This window comes from Haliotis cracherodii, unplaced genomic scaffold, assembly GCF_022045235.1.
Source record: "Haliotis cracherodii isolate W230 unplaced genomic scaffold, xgHalCrac1.p SCAF_17, whole genome shotgun sequence".
Classification (NCBI taxonomy): Eukaryota; Metazoa; Mollusca; class Gastropoda; order Lepetellida; family Haliotidae; genus Haliotis; species Haliotis cracherodii.
In genome coordinates, this window is record NW_027266272.1 from 15794534 (window position 1) to 15814941 (window position 20408).

At 39.2% G+C, this 20408-nt stretch overlaps 2 protein-coding genes across 2 annotated transcripts in view; both read left to right on the forward strand.

Annotated features, from left to right (window-relative positions):
• LOC139464916 (peroxisomal carnitine O-octanoyltransferase-like) overlaps positions 1-11075 on the forward strand; it is a 33431-nt gene extending 22356 nt beyond the window's left edge. The window contains exons 9-16 of the mRNA XM_071246517.1: positions 577-678; positions 1085-1168; positions 4561-4668; positions 6341-6471; positions 7751-7874; positions 8059-8231; positions 9063-9182; positions 10254-11075. Coding sequence (XP_071102618.1) covers positions 577-678; positions 1085-1168; positions 4561-4668; positions 6341-6471; positions 7751-7874; positions 8059-8231; positions 9063-9182; positions 10254-10386 — 975 coding nt within the window. The 3' untranslated portion in view covers positions 10387-11075. The remainder of the gene's footprint in view (positions 1-576; positions 679-1084; positions 1169-4560; positions 4669-6340; positions 6472-7750; positions 7875-8058; positions 8232-9062; positions 9183-10253) is intronic.
• An 8239-nt stretch (positions 11076-19314) lies between these two features.
• Positions 19315-20408, forward strand: part of LOC139464435 (uncharacterized) — a 31111-nt gene continuing 30017 nt past the window's right edge. Inside the window, exon 1 of the mRNA XM_071245968.1 lies at positions 19315-19445. Within this exon, the coding sequence (XP_071102069.1) occupies positions 19326-19445 (120 nt within the window). The 5' untranslated portion in view covers positions 19315-19325. The remainder of the gene's footprint in view (positions 19446-20408) is intronic.

Below are 20408 nucleotides of genomic sequence, written 5' to 3' on the forward strand. Positions count from 1 at the left end.
CTGTTCTTGATTTTTGTTATTTGTGACATAAACCGTACATAGGTATATCCTTGCTTATCCAGTGAGCATTGTCAGCCGAAATAACATTCATATTTCTGTATTTCTGTTCATTGTCGACTTGATGAGGGATTATTCCGCAAGTACAATTATTAGCAGACGTGTTTTCCACAATCAGCTGTTATTTATTTTTGTGTCTACATATGTGAAGCTTTTGAATTTAGTTGCCACAAGATATTTTTCAAGGTAATCATTCTGTGACCTCTGAATTTTAGATAGTTGACAAATTTAGGTCGCAACTTCGAGACCTGAAACTGCAGCTCTTTGCGACAAATAAATCGGCACATAAATTTACTGAAGGCCAGAAGGACCCATACAAATTTGAAACTAAGGGCCGGACACGAGATCTACTTGCCTCAGGCCTATAGGCAGGGGCTTATTTCGAACACTGGTTCAAAGGGGCATTGAACCCAACAAATTTACTCACTCTGATTTCAAATTGCAGACGTTACTTAAAAACTATTCACTCCCATTACCATGATTGACAAATCATTATAGTAATATTCGTTCTGTTTTCAGCTGGCGTGGCGGGGGCTAGGTGGTAATGCAGACAACAAGTTCTTTGATAAATCCCTCAACATTTCTGCTCACAAGAACGGACTGTTCTGCTCCAACTGTGACGTAAGTATAGTATATATTCTCTGTAAATCTTGTCGCTAAAGGCGACTAATGGGGTCTGGTAAAATATAAATCAACATAAACAGTCTCAGTTGATCTGGCTGTTCTATAGTTGACTGGTGTGTACATTGGACTCGTGAAGATATAGGTCTTCAGCAACCCAGGCTGGCCGTAAAAGGCGAACATGCTTGTCGTAAGAGGCAACTAACGGGATCGGGTGGTCAGGCTTGCTGAATTGGTTGATGCATGTCATCGTATCCCAATTGCGTGGATCAATGTTCATGATGTCAATCACTGGATTGTCTGGTCCAGACTTGATTATTTACCGACCGCGTCATATAGCTGGAATAATGCTGAGTGAAGCGTTAAAGAAAAAACAAACCAAAAAACATGTCATTTTGTGTTTCAGCATGCTCCGTTTGACGCCATGGTGCTGGTGGTGAGCACATACTATGTCCATGTCAAGATGCAGGAGGTCGATGGCAAGTGGCAGGTCAGTGACACGCTCAGATGGGACAGTCGGGAAGATTTAAGGTTTTGACTAAATAAGGCGATTAAGTTTTCAGGCTCTCTGATTTGTTGGAATACATGTTTTTCAGATTTGCTAAAATGTTTTAAGAATTTTCATGATTTTGTTCATGAAATCAACTTAAAAAAAAAAATTAAAATTTTATTTTATTATTTTCCCCTTGGCATGCTGACATGGAAAATATATGAGACAAGACATGAAACTGATTCAGCCCAGCAGAGTGTCACCAAATTGTGACAGATCCAGATAGTTGACAGGCACCTGATGCACCTTGACCTAGTACCGCTATCTCCCTGAGGTGATGTGTGGTATGTGGCGTGGACTCTGCCCTGTCCGCTGGTAGTTGGCTTGAATTATGTCAGTCAGGCAGGGTCACTGCTTCGTCAATTGCCACTTGACTATTTTGGCAGTTCATGTGATATCCATGTCTAAAGTACGAACCTGTTATTCTCTGAAACTGAGACTTAAGCTTAAAAAAAATAAAAGAATTGGTTCTCGGGCAATGACTTTTGAAATTATAGTGCGGGTGGGCGGGCAGTGCTTTTTGTTGTTGCTTGTTCAGTATGTAACCAAATATACAGTCGTGTATCATCAACCTGGGAGGGCCTCCCTACATTAACAAACATACAAGCTCCTATAGCTGCCATGACCATAACTTGAGATCCACAGTAAAGCAGTGGGCATGTGAAGTGAAGTAACTGCATGCTATTTTGGATCGCATTGATTTTCAGTATTCAGACTTTTGAATTTTTTTTAAAACTGGAAATAAAAACGAAACGTATGGCAGATATTATGATGAAACTGTTATTTTTTTTAGGCTTAGAAATAGTGAGTGAGTGAGTATGGTTTTACGCCGCTTTTAGCAATATTCCAGCAATATCAAGGCGGGGGACACCAGTAATGGGCTTCACACATTGTACCCATGTCGGGAATCGAACCCGGGTCTTCGGCGTGACGAGCGAACGCTTTAACCACTAGGCTACCCGACCGCCCCAGGCTTAGAAATAAACATTTTAGCTATGATAGCAGAGATTCCTCGAAGCATTCTCAGGACTAGGATGATTGAACCACATGTTGTATCTGATCATTATGAAAGTGGTGAAATTAATCGACTCATTTTGATAAGACATATCCTCTTAAGGCTAAACAACATACCGTATTCGACGTAATAAGCGCCGCACTCTAATAAGCTACCACAGCGATATTTGCTTATATATTGGCTAGTGAACAATCTCATTTAGCACCCTTCCGATTGATCAATGTACACAAGCCTTATTTATTCGTGTATAATACGCGCTTGTGTTTAATATGCACCCTTAATTATGGGCAATTACATTCTGGAAAAATATATCTGTCGTATATAAACATTGCAGGCTGTCAGCATAAACCTTGAAATTTATCTTTTAACTCTGCTTTTCACAAAAGTAATATTCTAATAAGAGCCCCCTATGACTAATTTTGAGTGCGCCCTGGGTGCTTATTATGTCGAATACGGTCGTACTATTTCCATACAAATCTCTTAATACATCGTACATGAAAGAGTCCTATGCCTTATGCATGTCTGTGTAGGTACACCTCTCGATTTTTAGTCTCATGGTGTACCGGCCCATCAAGCTTATAAAATCCCCTTTACCCTGCTACTGCGGCGTTAGAAAGTGGCACTAGTCCTGTAGTCCTTGTCAAACTGCCCAATAGTTAAGGTATCATAAGGACCAGTAGAAATTTGCCATTATTAAGGGTCTTTCTGTGTTATTGTTGTAAGGACTAGTGGACTAAAAGTGTTAGCTTCTACCACAGCTACTGACACAGGTTGTATTATTTCAGGGTCGGGGTAGCCTTGAGGTTAGAGGATTCGCTCATTATACCAAAGACCCATTCCCACATGGGTCGACCGCCTCCGTGGTCTAGTGGTAGAGTGTCCGCCCGAAGAGCGGAAGGTTTGGGGTTCGATCCCCGGCCACGTCATACCAAAAGACATTAAAAGATGGTACTTTTTGTTACCCTGTCTGGCGCTCAGCATTAAGGGGCTCAAACAAGGACTGGTCGGCTCGGAGTCAGTATACTGTGTCTGAGTGGGGTATTCATGTTAAACTGTGGCATGGTACCTCAGTGAGCTAGCACTATAAATCGGCATCAGTCCGAACTAGTACAAGCAGCCACACAAACACACACTCGTACATGCACGTCGCTATATAAGCGCAATAATCTTGGACGCGACGTTAAACCCCATTTCACCTCACTACCACATGGGTACTATGTGTGAAGTCTTTTTCTGGTGTCACCTGCTATGATGTTGTTAGAATATTGCTAAAAGTGGCGCAAATCCCTACTCACATACTCACATATTATTTGAAATTATTCACAATTTATAAGGGTACAGGACACACTAGTTTGCATGGCAGTAAAACCCGGAATGTATACTCACCATCAAAAGAAACGCGAACCATAAAACATATGGAGAAAAATGTATGTTAAGAAGAGATGTTTCCAATGTGTACCACTTAAAGACAAAACTAACAATCAGTCAAGTGTTACCACAGAGTGTCTTTATTCTTATCACGATACGATCCGCATGATTTCCAAACTTTACACGCTAATCCTGCATGTGCATCTCGAGTCATGGATCTATGACATCACATGTGATGTGTTCATGAGCATCGGTTCACACAACATACCAGTACAGTAAACTACGGTTATAACGAACACGCTTAAAAAGAACTAACGGATATAACGAACTAACTTTTTCGTCCCAACTATATGCTGTAGTTATGCTGTACATCTGCTTATAACGAATTATGGTTATAACGAACTAAAAGTAGTAGCCCCTTCCAGTTCGTTATAATCGTAGTTTACTGTATATTCATTTGTGCATCAAACCAATCTAATATCTCTTGAATATGAGTAATTCTTCCTATATTAACAACATCAATGGTGTTCGAGTTTCTTTTGGTGGTGAGTATATATTGCAACGTCTTGCTACAGGTTCCCATCAAAGTTTATACATGTACAGGGGGCACGGGTGGCCCAGTCGTCTAAGGCGCCGCAATTCGCTGTGCAGAATTGCGTTCCTTGGGCATGCCAGAAAACTATGATTGTGGGTTCGAATCCCGGTTCGCCCCGATTATGTTTCTAGGTTTGTCAGCACCATACCCGTGCTCGTAGGTTTCACCGAAGTGGTAAGCGTCTGAGACCTGGATCACTTCGGGCTTTCCTCCCACATTAAGCTAACATGCTGCGATATAACTGGAATAATGTTAAAAGTGGCGTTAAACCCAACTCACTCACTCACTCAATTATGCATGTACCATGTGTAGTGGTGGTGTTGATAATAAGGTGACGTGAATTATTTATGACAGGGCAGCACAGCTGTAAGACAGTTACCTCCCCCTGAAGAACTCACGTTTGACCTTGATGATGTCCTTCAACAGAGGATCAAGTTCACGAGAGATGCATTTAAAGAACTGGTATGTATATAATACGTAGGATCTGGACACATGAGTTACCATGGTTACGTGTGTCATTAACAAATTGTGTGGCATTGAAATCTTCTCATACATCTCAAGACAATGTACAAGATGGATGCATGTAGTCCGGTGATCTGAAGCACCAGAATCCATTGTGAAGAGTTGTGTCCCTTAGATTTGCCTGGATCCACTGACTGCCACATCATTGATAATGACAACTTTGTTTTTAAAAAATCTTTAGTTTAAAAAAACCACTTTTCCCGTGAGGTCACGTGATAACCAAATATGGGATAATAGTCTCGATCCAAATGTTACAACGCGTACACTTGAGCAGACTCATGAATATTAATTAGACCGTTCACAACGTTGACAGATCGTTATTTTAACAGAAACAAACGTATGTTTTCCATATATATCTAAAATGATATTATTTGTTATTAATTGTCCGGTGAATTAAACAATTTAAATTGAAACAATTCATAATTCATCATAATATGAATACGTAACAACTTGTAATTTGTGTGTAAAAAGTCGTACTAAAACACGCTGTTTGAATGGGGCGTGGCATAAATGTAAATGTCCGATTGGGATTTTAAATTTTCCGGACCCCTGGTTTTATCTCCTAGATTTGATGAAGAGTAATAACAGTAATCTGATGATACACAGACAGCTGAATAATGCTACATGCAGTGAAAGTTTCTATGAGCAACCGCGATTATTGATATTGTACGGAAACTTAATGTATCCTGATGTATCAGTGAGTCATTCTACCGCAAGTAACTGTTGTATTCTGTTTTTCCAAAGGAATAGCAAGTTTGTCTGCTCAAGTCCTGTTCAAGGTTGTGGGAAGTTGTGAAAAAGTCAAAGCTAAGGCATAAACCGCTCGCTCACCCACCAACTAGAGGTGAAACGATGCATCAGTGCATTGTGTGTTTTCATGCAGCGATACGATACATGATACATTTTTTATGTATCGATACAAGATGATACACCTGCTAAAATACATTACATTAATGACTCCCTGACGTTTTTGTCAGTCCAAAATTGCAAAATGTGTTGTAATTAAGTAACCCTTCTAAAAAAGCTGCAAGGGACATGTGTCTGCAACTAGCTTTTCCTTTTGAACCTGCTCTGACATTATTTATAGTCAATACCTTTATACACAATTTGGACCGCCTCCGTGGTCTAGGGGTAGAGCGTCCGCGCGGATAGCGGAAGGTCCGGGGTTCGACCGCGTCATACCAAAAGACGTTAAAAGATGGTACTTGTTGTTACCCTGTCTGGCGCTCGGCATTAAGGGGCTAAAACAAGGACTGGTCGGCTTGGAGTCAGCATACTGTGTCTGAGTGGGGTATTCATGTTAAACTGCGGCATGGTATCTCAGTGAGCTAGCACTATAAATCGGCATCAGTCCGGACTAGTACAAGCAGCCACACACACACACACACACACACACACACACGTGCATGCACGTCGCTATATAAGTGCAGTAATCTTGGACGCGATGTTAAACCCCATTTCACCTCACATCTACGCAATTTGACTTAAATATGCATACGATACGTATCGCGACCTCTGTATTTAATACGTATCATATCGTGACTTGCTGTATTGTTTCTGTATCCCATCAACACAAACCCACTCACTCATTCACTCACCCTGTTCTCGCTAGTGTGCCACTGTGGAGGTGAAGACAGGGCTGTTTACAGACTACGGCAAACAATACTTGAAGTCGGTCAAAGTTCACCCCGATGCTCACGTACAGATGGCGCTGCAACTCACATACTTCAGGAAGTACAGGAAGTAGGTACCCTGTCGCATACAGTCTCACATCCTTCACTTTAAAATGGAATTGCTGAATCTGTACTCTTTGTTTGTTTATTGTTTAATGCTGTGATCCAGCTAAATGGGGGGCACAGGTGGCCCACTTGGGTACACCAGAAACCTATGATTGTGGGTTCAAATCCCGGTTCGCCCCGATTATTTTTCTAGGTTTGTCAGCACCATACCGAAGTGGTAAATGTCTGAGACCTGCATCAGGTCGGGCTTTCCTCCCACATTCAGCTGAAACACCATGATTTAACTGGAATACTGTTAAAAGCGGCGTTAAACCCAACTCACTCACTCACTCACTCCAGCTAAATGATGATGGTATGTAAGTAATCGAGTGTTTATGACCAGACTATTCAGGGATTGACATGCAACAACTTGTGATACCCTGGCTACACATAGTTTAGTCATGCCTGCGTAATGGTGGCTTTGGAAATATATGACCTTGTTTATTTGAGACAACAGAATTGTAACTAAAGTTCAAACAGCAGGGGAAGGTTTTGTTTGTTTGTTTGTTTGTTTATTTGTTTGTTGTTTAAAGCTGCACTCAGGAATTGTCCAACATTATGACGGCAGTCAGTAAATAATCAATTCTGGACCAGACAATCCATTGATCAATATAACGAGCATCGATCCACGCAATTGGTATGTGATGATATGCATATAACATGTCAGCGAATCTGACTACCCGATCCCATAGTCGCCTCTTACGACAAGCATGGGTTGGTGAAGACCTATTGTCGCTGATATCTGTAACTGTACATGCCCTACAACATTATTGATGAAATGCAAGCCTCACTGCTGTCATAATAGTGCAAGAACAATTGTTGGTATGATGGTATGTTATGATTCTTTTAATGTTAAATCACTCAACACAATTTTCAGACATGTTATACATATGACATGTTCTTTATGCTTTTGACCCGTGAATATCCGGAGTAGAATAGGTCTTCAGGCTCAGCAGCCCATGCTTGCTGTAAAAGGTGACTATGCTTGTCGTAAAAGGTGACTAACGGGATCGGGTGGTCAGGCTCACTGACTTGGTTGATGCATGTCATTGATCACAATTGTGTGGATCGATGTTCATAATATTAATCACTGGATTGTCTGGTCCAGACTCGATTATTTACAGACCGCCGTCATATAGCTGGAATATTGCTGAGTGCGGCGTTAAACAACAAACCAACCAACCAGCCAATCGTTATGCTTTTCATTGCTTTGTTCAAAACCTTATGAAACATTTATTGAACAGACCTGCCCCGACATATGAGACAGCGACAACCCGGCGTTTCTACCACGCTCGCACTGAGACGATGAGGTCTTGCACAGTGGAGGCGGTAGATTGGTGTAAATCCATGCTGGATGCTCGAGTCAGTGTGAGTATCAACAGGAAACAGTGACATCATGTAGTAAAACATGGCAGTTAAAGACCGCCGCCGTGGTCTATTGGATTCCCTTTACCTTCACTTTTATATTCATGGACTGACATGATATAGCTCGAATATTGCTGACTGCGAAAATTAACAATCACTCTCTACTGTACTGTTGCCATGGTTACAGTCCCAGAAGCGCCTGCAGCTGTTTCTGCGAGCCGTGTCCCGACACCAGCAGCTGATGACGGAGTCCCAGGACATGAACGGCTGTGACCGCCATCTGTTTGGACTCTACTTGACTGCCAAGGAGGAGGGACTGCCCATGCCCGACATCTTCACAGATGCTACTTTCTTCAAGAGGTATTCAATATGATGCCGTAACAGGCGACTATGCTTGTCGTAAGAGGCGACAAACGAACACAATACAAACTCACTCTCCTGGAAAGTGTGCTTTACCATGTGCTGGTGTCACGCTTTTATGTCTTGGTACATTGTCCGTCTGTTGTTAACTTTTGCAAGTTTGATATCTCTGAAACTACAAGGCCTATGAAGCTGACAATGGTATGTGATGTGATTTGCAAGAATCACTTCAGCTATAGTCAGTGAAAGTGTCTCTAACATTTGTTCTGATCAAAGACTTCTGATAACCGAAGTACTGTTTCAAACAGCAAAATACAACATTTAACATTTTATATATATTTTTTAAATTTTTCTTGAGCATTTGTTTTGCATAACAATATATTCAAAGAAAGAAATAAAGCATGACAGCTTGACCATAGGTTATGAAAGTAATCTCTATTACAATTAATAACAGAAGAATACTTTGTTAACTCAAAAGATTCAGTGATCTCCTATATGAATTGGAATGTTGGTTGATACTTGTTATTTCTTAAGTTGAAAATATAATTTGTTTTAACAAAATAATGATAAGGTTTAAAGGATTGTTATTTTTCGATAAATAACAAAAAAGAACATTTTCTTTGGTTATTGTTACCAGGCTGTGCATTTTGTGCGATATCCAAATTTCGATGTCTCGTCAAATGGAGCTTACTTTGTTGCATTCCCAAAATATATGTAAGACATTTTCTGTTTCATTACATTCAACGATAAATTGCTATGACTGCAAAACCTATTCCATGAGATCTCTATAACCAAAAAGAATAACAGAAATGTAATATTTCAAATTTTCAGTGGCGGGGGAGGTAATTATGTGTTGTCGACAAGCAGTATCGGCTACACGTCTGTGTACGGCGGAGTGTCCCCCATGTGCAGGAATGGATATGGCTGCTTCTACAGAATGGATTCAAATGAGTGAGTATATCACAGGTCCATGCAAAGTAAATGCCATGTAGTTTTTTTCAGGATTCTCCTGAAAAAGTCTTTTTGAAGATTACGGATCAGAATAGGTTTTCAGTATGACATGGTTGTAATGCAAGAGCTTTTTTTAAACTTTGTTGACGAAAAACAATTGAAATGTGAAAAATCAGAAGCAGTATATTTTTTATTCCGCTGACCAGAAATATATGAAATACAGTCAACTACGTTTAACACGCTTATAACAAACTGACGGATATAATGAAATGTGTTTTCACCCCGTCAATTTGCTGTATATTTGCTGTACATATGCATATAACAAACTACGGTTATAATGAACTAAAATCGGTGGACCCTTGAGTTCTTTAAAACTGTAGTTTAGTGTAAGTTAAATGTTTGACCCAAAATTCATTTACTGTTGCCAATCCAGCCTTGACACATACCGTATTCGACATAATAAGCGCCCTGGGCGCTCTCAAAATTAGAAATAGGGGGCTCTTATTAGAATATTATTTTGGTGAATAAAAAAAGATCGTAAATTTCGTGGTTTATGTTGACAGCCTGAAATGTTTATATACGACAGATATATTTTTTCCAGAATTTAATGTCCCATAATTAAGGGTGCATATAACACACGTATTACATTGGTCAATCGAAAGGGGTGCTAATTGGGATTGTTCACTAGCCAATTGTTTAGCAAATATCGCCGTGGGCGCTTATTATGTCGAATACGGTATTGCTGTTTTCTTCCCCATTCTTCCTGCAGCCATGTTTATATTCCTACCTACTTTACGACCTTAATTTTGTGGCCAAAAATCTGTCAATAAAAAAATGAAGAGGGTCTGTGGTCCCCACCAACCTATGTTTGTAAGGGGCGACCATATGGATCGGGTAGTCAGCCCAGGTCTTGGACCCCAGAATTATTCAAAATCAGCCTCCATTTTTCCATGGGTCTCCTGGCCCCTGTATTTCTGATACCCAGCCAATCATTTTCCAGGTGATGGGTCACATGACTCATAAGTATTCATATCGTTCTCAAGCACCCCACCTACTCACTCACTGTTGCAGGATTGGCACATTTATTTCGTCCTGGGTGGAGGACGAGGAAACGAGTGCCAAGGAGTTTACTGTGGAGTTTCACCAGACCCTCAGGGACATGCAAACATTGCTGGACCACCGTGCCACCTCTGCCAGATTGTAGGGCGGGCAACTCCTGGCCTACTTCACATCCTAGCTAAGATTATTCCAAGTCCCATGATGCCTTACGATAGCTGTAGCACTTTGTAGAATGAGAGCAAGCTCATAGAGATGCCACTTGCACATAAGAGCAGATCTTAGCCTTGGTCACTATCACACAAATTTATATTTATGCATCAAAGTGACCGTATCGCTAGCTCTCCGTTAGGCTTCGATGACAGCATGTGGAGCCGTACAACCAATGTAAACAAAGGATAACTACGCAAAAACAAGTAGATTTTCACGTATTAGCATACTTTCTTAAAGAACCGTAACCAATCTTTGAAATTTATTTATGAAAATGTGTAGACTTGTCAAACATGAAACGGATGAAAAGCATATGCAATATCTTGAATGGACTGTGAAAGATGTAACGAATCGTCACATGGCGCTGGCCTGTGGCAGAGGTAATATGCTGGCTGGCTGCCGGCCCATGGAACTCTGGGTAGGAGAGTGGAACTCGCCCGAACATTGTTTGGTTTGGTTGGTCAGAGTGGTACATTGGAGTAGTTGTTTTATTAAGATGTGAAGTTGTCATAAAAATAACATATGTGACCCATCAGGAAAAAAGAGACCTTATTCGTGCTAGGATACCAATGCGCTGTGACGTCATATGACGTTTGTCAACTTTCTTCAGTGAACATCGCCTTATGTGTGGACCTGTAAAAAAATTAATTTTTTTCTCTCGTTAGTTCGTAATGTAATAAAAACATTATTTCAAAACTTTCAGCATACATGTCTACTTTCAGTTCATCAGACATTATGCCTAAAATCTGCAATTATTACATAAACAGCTATAAGTGGGAAAATAAGTCCAACTGACATGTATCTGTAACAGATATGAATCAAAGCTCATGGATTCAATTTTTGTGTTCCTAAGATACTGTAATTTTAAAATATAATGAAAAGTCAAAATGTGATTTTTCACCCATAAGGTCCCTTATCTCATCGATGGTCACATATGCTTCTCAGCTGTTGTTAGGTCTTGGATCTGTTCATCAAGAATTATTATTTACCTTCAGCTTAAAACACATACTGATTACTCCCTTCACTTTATAACGACCGTTTCCTGCAAGTGTAGGCTTTGAATGACCAGAATGTGGGATTCTGTGAGGTAGTGAGTTGCCACTGTGCCATCATTAAACAGAATAGATGCCAGGCCTCTAATAGATGGACCTTTAATAGATGCCGGGTCAATGTTTTATGTGAAATTGATAGACGCTCAGGCATCTAGTAGAAGGAATACGGTACTCACCTGTTGATTACCAACATAATGTCACACCTGTTTAAACTTACCATTCCTGTTAGAACTATTTTGCATGGTTTGAAAGATGATCTCAGGTTTTACATGTGGATGTAAGTATATCATTGAATGCTTATCAAGCATTTGTTGTTCACGTATAATTGCAGGATTAGATTCACAAATGTTTTTATGCATTTTCCGTTATTTTGTTTGTTTTTAAATATCATTGAATTATTATGCAATTTTAAAACCATAGTCCAGTCAAAAATCTCCAGATAGTGTAATTTTAGTTGGCTTAGAACTTTGATAGGTAGTTTTATCTTATTTTAGAACATATACACCTGTACATATAACATGGTAGTGATGATGATAGTGCTAGAAACTCGTATTTTAATCAGTTTGTTTGACTCTTATTTATCTAGCAGTGCTGTGGAGTGTTCCGGTGTTTAATTGGATTTAAAATCTGCGTTTTAGTTTAGTTTTACCTATATCAGCCCATCATACATTACCTTAAGCAGGTTGATATTTACATCATCAGTTCAGGGCCTCGTTCCTCAAAGCGAACTAAGCGCTACGATGATCGTAAGCTTATGTTAAAGTATGGGACATACGATCACCTTAGCGCTAAGATTGCTTTGAGGAACGGGGCCCAGCTCTGTGGGTAAGATAGATGAAGGAAGCAATTGCCTACTGTTTCGAAGCAAGTCCAGACCATTCTGAGAAAAACTAATCATGTCGCAGTTATACATTCATACACAGTGAACATAGTTGTGATAGCAATTTGTGGAACGTACTATTTAACATTTGATAGGGTACCTGAAACGTACTTCATACTCTGGCGTAGCTTGACGACTTATTGACCTGTGTATTTATGTGTAATGAACTTGCACATGCTTAAGTTCCATGGAAATATCTAATACTATTCGTATGACAACATATCCGAGCAATCAGTCAAGTTCAGACTTGAATGTTATTTATGTCACCATATTGCAACACATACCTCCTTCCATCTTCCCGAGGCAAGCCTGTCCACTAGCCTATATCAAAGCCTAGTTTCTACCCTTGCCACATCAAGGCCACTTTTCTTGGCTCGATCCTGGCACCACCTCAGTTGTGCCCCTTGTAATGAAAACACTATATCCAATCCGATTGCTGTTCGTATCTCGTATAGCTTCACAAATATGGCGCCTACCTAGTCGATGAGATAACGAAAACATTCGTGATTTCATCCCTGACACAGAAACATAGGCAATCTTTGAGGGGTTTAAAAGACGAAAAAGACATACCCATGTCTACAAAGACAGGCAGCGGTAAGTCACTTTTCATAGTAACTATAGTAATATGTAAGAATCGGGTGTTCTTTAACTCCTTTTGAGTAGTATTAATACCATCACTTTGTTAATTCACTGAAATCGGCACTTCAGAACATTTTTAACTAAAACATCTTTTTAAATTTTTTTATCCCATTTTCACACCAAGGACCAAGGAATCTGTAAGCAAATAAATAAAAAAAACATTTTGGTAATTATGTGTACAAACATTGATCATACACATGACGAGATGCTGATGAGGAAATACGAATCAATGTCGCCTCGAAGAAACTGAAGGGTATTTGTGTTTGAGGAAAGTGTTTTGATATATATATGGCTCATTATTATGTGATATTCACTGTATTTCCTGTGAACACTTTTATTATGTTAGCCCATGTGCAGTGAACCTCCAACTCCAAGTGTATGCATGGACCATGAAGTATATTGGCCGACTCTCCTGGGTTTAGAGTGAGTGAGTGAGTGAGTTTGGTTTTACGCCGCTTTTAGCAATATTCCAGCAATATCACGGCGGGGGACACCACAAATGGGCTTCACACATTGTACCCATGTCAGGATTCGAACCCGGATCTTCTGTGTGATGAGCGAACGCTTAAACCACAAGGCTACCCGACCGCCCCCTGGGTTTAGAGATGTTTACTTATTGAATGTGACATGGGAGTTATACTAACTGACAACCAACTTTCCTCAACCTGCTCAATGTGTGTGCTACTGTGTTATTAAAATCAGGTCTTTTGCTCCGTTTGCTGCATGAAAAACTCCCAATGAAAGCACATCTTTAATCAGCTTTCTAACATGTTAGACCTTTATTTCTTTACATCTTGATTCAGACATTTCACTGTTTGCAAAAAATACAGAACACAAAAACTTATCCTTTATCAGAGCCAGATGAATTATATTGTAAAACTAAAAATTCTGCTCTAAAATTACCAAATTCTATACAAAACTGTTCGATACGTAACCATTTCCCCCTCAGAAATTCTTTAAAAATTTTGCATTTAGACATTTCAAGACATAGAATTATGCAAATAGATATACATACAAGAGTCACTGATATTTATTTATGGTAAACATGGTTAATGTAGTGGTAATACCACAGGAACATTTAAAAGTGAGAATTATTTATTTTAAAATTTTGTTTTATTGTAGGACTCATAATTTGTATGTTTGAATCACATGTTGCATGTTTGGGCATCATTCAAGAGCAAAATTTGATATATAAGTTTGAAAATAATGAAAAAAAGTGTATTGTTTGATAAAAAAGGCAAATTCTGTGATTTTTCTGCAATTCTGCTTTGAGTAACATTTTCTGTAAATCTTTCTGCGTTTGTGGAATCGCAGAATTTGTCTGTGAAACAATGCAATCAGAAAATAGCTCACCTTTTTATATGTTCCATTTGGAACTGCCCATTCCTGTTCGTCTTTAGGATACAGATATGCTGCTCTGAATGCCTCATGACTGATAGGCTGATGAGGGAGTTCACTTGATACTACTTCCTGTGACGAGTCCGTCAGGACTTCACTTAGAGAGATATATTGTAACGGAGCAAACGATCCGATTGGAATGAGACTTTGTGTGCTCAAAAATGTAACTATTCCCATGAAGATACAGTAGGCGATATGCGGAGTTTCTCATGTTGGAGTCAGTGAGGTTCTGCTTTGTAAAATTCTTTGGTTACCGTACTCGACGTAATAAGCGCCCAGGGCGCTCTCAAAATTAAAAATAAGGGGCTCTTATTAGAATATAATTTTGGTGAGAAAAAAACAGAGTTGAAAGATTGTAACTTTTGTTTGTTTATGCTGACATTCTGAAATGATATAAAAGAAGAATCTGTGTGTATTATACACAATAGATATATTTTTGAGAATTTAATTACCCATAATTAAGGGTGCGTATAACACACGAGTGCGTAATTATACGCGAATAAATAGTGTTGTGTACTGGATCATTTGGAAAGGGTGCTAATTGGGATTGTTCACTAGCCCATATATTAGCAAATATCGCCATGGGCGCTTATTAGAGCAGGGCACTTATTACAACGAATACGGTATGTCAGATGAGGCAACAACAAATTGACCTTTTTTTTCAGTAGATTTCCAGAACACAGAGATGCTTTTATGTCATTTATAAAAGGACAATATTTATTGTTTTTAAAGTGTTAGTTGATCCTAAGAATATCAGTGATTTCATTTAAGTGACTTTAGATTCATGGGATTTTGAGTCAGTGTAGAGATGATTTTAGACAATAATACAGATAACAGTTAAAAATGGTCATCCATGTTTTACAAGGAAGGCATATGTACTAAACCAAAAAAGTCGTTTTTCCTTGTGGCCCAGTCATCTGAGGTGCCATGATTTGCTGTGCAGAGTTGCGTCCCTTGGGCATGCCAGAAACCTATGATTGTGGGTTTGAATCCCGGTTTGTCCCAATTATGTTTCTAGGTTTGTCAGCACCATACCCGTGCTCGTGTGTTTCAATAAGGTGGTAAACATCTGAGACCTGCATCAATTTAGGCTTTCCTCCCACTTTAAGCTGACACACCGCGACATAACTGAAATACTGTTAAAAGCAGCGTTAAACACAACTCACTCACTCATTCATTTTTCCTGTAGTTAAGAGCACACAGTCTCATGGTCACTAACTTTTTTTGTTCAGTATAGGTTTCTGAATGATGAAAGTTGTTCATGATGAATAATGATTAAGACAACCGTTTTTAGAGGATGAGATTGAGAAGAAATAATTAATTTTTTGTTGCCACTTATGCCAAAGATGTGGCCAAGGTGACATTGTTCAAGGAAATTGTGTTCACCACCAATGTTGTATTATGTGCGCACGCATTATGATATTTACACTTTAGCTCTGTGCTGTTTCCTCCTACCCGTGATTAGATGTTGGTGATGTTGATTGTATTAAATTGTTATTTTATACCATGTTGTATTCATGTAAAGATTTAGCACAAGAATGCAAGAATATGATGACCAGTGCATGAAAATAGTTGTTGGGTATTTCTACACCTAATAAAGAAGGTTTTAATTACTTTGTGTCAAATTGTGTGCCTTCATGTCAGATAGTGACATCAATAGTTTAAGCAGTCTGTTATGCCGACAAAACTATTTTATGTCCGGTTTGAACACTGTGTTTTAAAATACATTCTCAGAAAATCACTGAACAACAAGCCGGTAGTGTTGGTATGCTGTTGAAGATTTGCAAAAACGCATTTTGTGAAATCTGGTCTTGCATCAATGACAGCCCCAACATATTTGAGAGGATGATTAGTTCTCATCCATGCATCAAGGCTCAAACAGCTACGCGAGTTCTCAGGTCGGTTTCAGCAAATACTCAAGTACCGTATTCGACGTAATAAGCGCCCAGGGCACTCTCAAATTTAGGAATAGGGGGCTCTTATTAGAATATCATTTTGATGTAAAAAACAGAGTTGAAAGATAGATTTTGTGGTTTAAGCTGACAACCTGAAATGTTTATGTACGACAGATATATTTTTCCAGAATTAAATTGCCCATAATTAAGGATGCATATAACACACAAGTGTGTATCATACGCGAATAACTAAGTCTTGTGTACATTGATCAGTTTGAAGGGGTGCTAATTGGGATTATTCACTTGCCACTATATTAACAAATATCGCCCTGGGCGCTTATTGGAGAGGGGCACTTATTACGTCGAATACGGTACTTGCTAAGGGGAGGTAACTCTAAACTTTGGATCAATGAAGCCTCACATGTATCTTGTCACTCCAGTCATTTCAAGGGGATCATTTTATGTTCTATTTCTACAAGGAATATTTGTTGGTGATCAGATTTGTAATTTATATAGAAAAATCTCACCCGAGTGGTTTTTGATATCAAATATATCAACACAAGTTGATAAAAGTGGAACAACCCGGACGTTTAAGGGGAGTTATACATATAAATACATTGAGTTTAATACATTGTAAATTCATCATTCATACTCGAGTAATCAAGTAACATGGGGAGGGAGAAGTTTTCAATTTAAATCTATTAAAACTCTTTAAAAGTCCTCCGCGTCTTCTGCATGACTAAGAAAATCAGTTATTTTGGACTTGAAGACCGCCTCCGTGGCTTAGTGGTAGAGGGTCACTCACTCACACACTTGCACACTCACACGCACGCACGCACACACACACACACACACACACACACACACACACACACACACACACACACACACACACGGAAGAGAACTCAGCTTTGAAGGGTATTTCAGTTACGTCACAGTCTGTCCGTTTGATGTGGAAGTAAAGCCCTAAGTGTTGCAGATCTTGCCCTTTCGTGAAACCCACGAGCACATGCATTGTGTTGACAAACCAAGAAACATAATCAGGGCATACCTGCAAAACCTGACTCGAACCAAGCGCAATAGGTTTCAGGCATGGACCTATCCTGATAGTGTGTTAGTGCCCATACACAATATTTAGTTTGTTGTTTAACGCTACGGCGCACTCAGCAGTCTTCCAGTTATATAACAGTTGTGTGTAAATAATCGATATCATGACATGCATCAACCAGCGAGCCTGACCACCTGATCCCGTTGGTCGCCTCTTACGACAAGAATTGGTTGCTGAAGAGCTATTCTATCCCGGATCTTCACGGTTCCCCAGACACAATGACCTTAAGCAGACTTCTTAAATACTATTATAACAACTACGTATAGAAATTATTAACACCTAAGCCACATTTAATCATCATTTGCGGAAACAGGTAGTCGATGCATACTGCAAAACGCCATTTTTAATTTAACGGTTTGCGAATTCGACAGTAGACCGGAGCCAAGAAATTCAGTAGTAATCGTTTGTTTGTAAGTAGAAGTAGTTTTTTAAATGTAGAAGTCGTTTGCAAGTAGAACGTAGTTTGTTTGTAAATAGAAGTAATTGTGGGTAGAAGTATGTTAGTAGAACGTAGTTTGTTTGTCAACAGAAGTAATTGTAGGTAGAAGTTTGTAAGTAGAACGTAGTTTGTCAATAGAAGTAATTGTAGGTAGAAGTTTGTAAGTAGAACGTAGTTTGTCAATAGAAGTAATTGTAGGTAGAAGTTTGTAAGTAGAACGTAGTTTGTCAATAGAAGTAATTGTAGGTAGAAGTTTGTAAGTAGAACGTAGTTTGTCAATAGAAGTAATTGTAGGTAGAAGTTTGTAAGTAGAACGTAGTTTGTTTGTAAATAGATGTAATTGTAGGTAGAAGTTTGTAAGTAGAACGTAGTTTGTTTGTTAATAGAAGTAATTGTAGGTAGAAGTTTGTAAGTAGAACGTAGTTTGTTTGTAAATAGAAGTAATGGTAGGTAGAAGTCGTTTGCAAGTAGAACGTAGTTTGTTTGTCAATATAAGTAATTGTAGGTAGAAGTTTGTAAGTAGAACGTCGTTTGTTTGTAAATAGAAGTAATGGTAGGTAGAAGTCGTTTGCCCGACTGCTATATCTTTGGTTAGGGCTGCAACATAAATATACTCTCCCTTGAAAGACAAACGAGTTTGTGGACCAAGAACATATTCACAACGTGGAGCCGAGCCCGAAAACAATGTTTTTGAAAAAGCTGAGGACAGATTATTTTCATCTAGAAGTACGGAACATACCCCCCGAACCCCTCTCCTGCACATCGACTATCACGTGATTACCACGTCAACATTTTAAAGGGAATATTGATTGGTAAAATTCAATGTATGCAGTCTGTGATCCCTGCAAACATTGTTGTACATGTTACTGTAAGCCACAGAAGCATTTTAGTACAGAAGCTTTTTAGGGCCTTTCTATAAAAAGCATGTATATTTCCCCTCATGATTGACCGACAAGACTACTTCGTGCCCAGTTCAACAGTATGCCCAATTTTTCAAGAAACAAATCCCTATACAATACATGTGTGGCCTAATCCCTGTACAATAAATGTTTGGTCTCGATAGATACATGGAATTACATTTTCAAAGGGTCTTCGAACAACAAACTGAAAATGAATGCGTTAAGTTTTATTTTCTAGGTCCAATGAAACACTTAAATGTTGACGTCTTTAATACAAGCACTTTGACGAAAACGGCTTTATAATCCATTCTTTTGGATTCATCAAATTCAGAAACCTAATCCGACTACAGATCGATATGTTTACACGTTGCTATGACAACTGACTTCTCGCTTAAGTGGCACGAGCTGCCATTTACATCAACAGCATTTGTCACAGATATCGAACGCTTTCGGTAACTATGAAAATCACTCCCCCGAGAATACCCAGTTATATCGCTACCTTACCAGTGCAACACCTCAATCCCTTACATTAATATTCTCTCACGGTGAGGTAGACTGCAAGGTGATATGGGGCGCCATTTTGAAGGCGCTGATATGGCGGCGAGTGGCAAGATGTTACGAAGTATCGGCTGTGTGTTATTTCATTGCCACCTAGTGCTGTCGCAGACGACAACAGGCCTTAACGAGGTATAGTTATCCTATTCATCTACACGCTGCCCATTTGAGTGACGCATTATCGACCTTACCAGGTGTAGCTAGCGTTAATACCCGACCTTTGATTTTACGTTTTTTGAAGATGGAGATTATTTGCCAAGATATCACCGCTCTCCGTATATAATATTTTGTGAATCATATATTCAGTCACTTATGCTGCGTCGTTGGTTAAATTTAAATTAGAAAGACTACCCTTCGACTGTAAGGGCTTTGCGGAAGCCAAGTGGTTAAAGCGTTCGCTCGTAACTCCGATTTCCCACATAGGTAGAATGTGTGAAACCCATTTCTTGTGATATTGTTTAAACCACACTCACTCATTTTGACTGAAACTATTTGCATGATTGTGTTTACTATATACTGTATTGCGATTCAATTATCTTAAGCATGAACATATTATTTGACTATTGTTTAACGCCACACCCAGGAATCATCCAGTCAAACCAGTGATTGATATTGCGAACAACTATCCGCGTCGTCGGAGTACAATGGACACGCCATCAACCATGTCAACGAGCCTGATCACCCGATACATTCAGTCCCCTAATGGAAGCAAGGTTTAGGTTATAGGATACTAAATCCAACACCGAATCCCCATAGGGGAAGGCACACATTAAGTCACTTTGTTTTGATTGCTATAGTCTATGTTAATGTTACATTAGAAAGACAACGCTTGGTCTTTGATGTGACTCCTCCATTACGACTTCCTTGGGTCATACCTAATTAGTCGTGCCCCATTTTGTCATACTACCATTTGTTCTACGAGGGCGGGTCAAAATCTTCTAAGCCTAACAAACAAAACCAACAATTGTGAAAGTGTTTTTAATTTTATTTTGCAACATAATCTCCCTGCTTTTCAATACACTTCTCATGTTGGTAGTGAAGCTTTTCAATTCCAGTCAGGAAGAATGTTTCTGAAGCAACCATGAAAGCCTATTC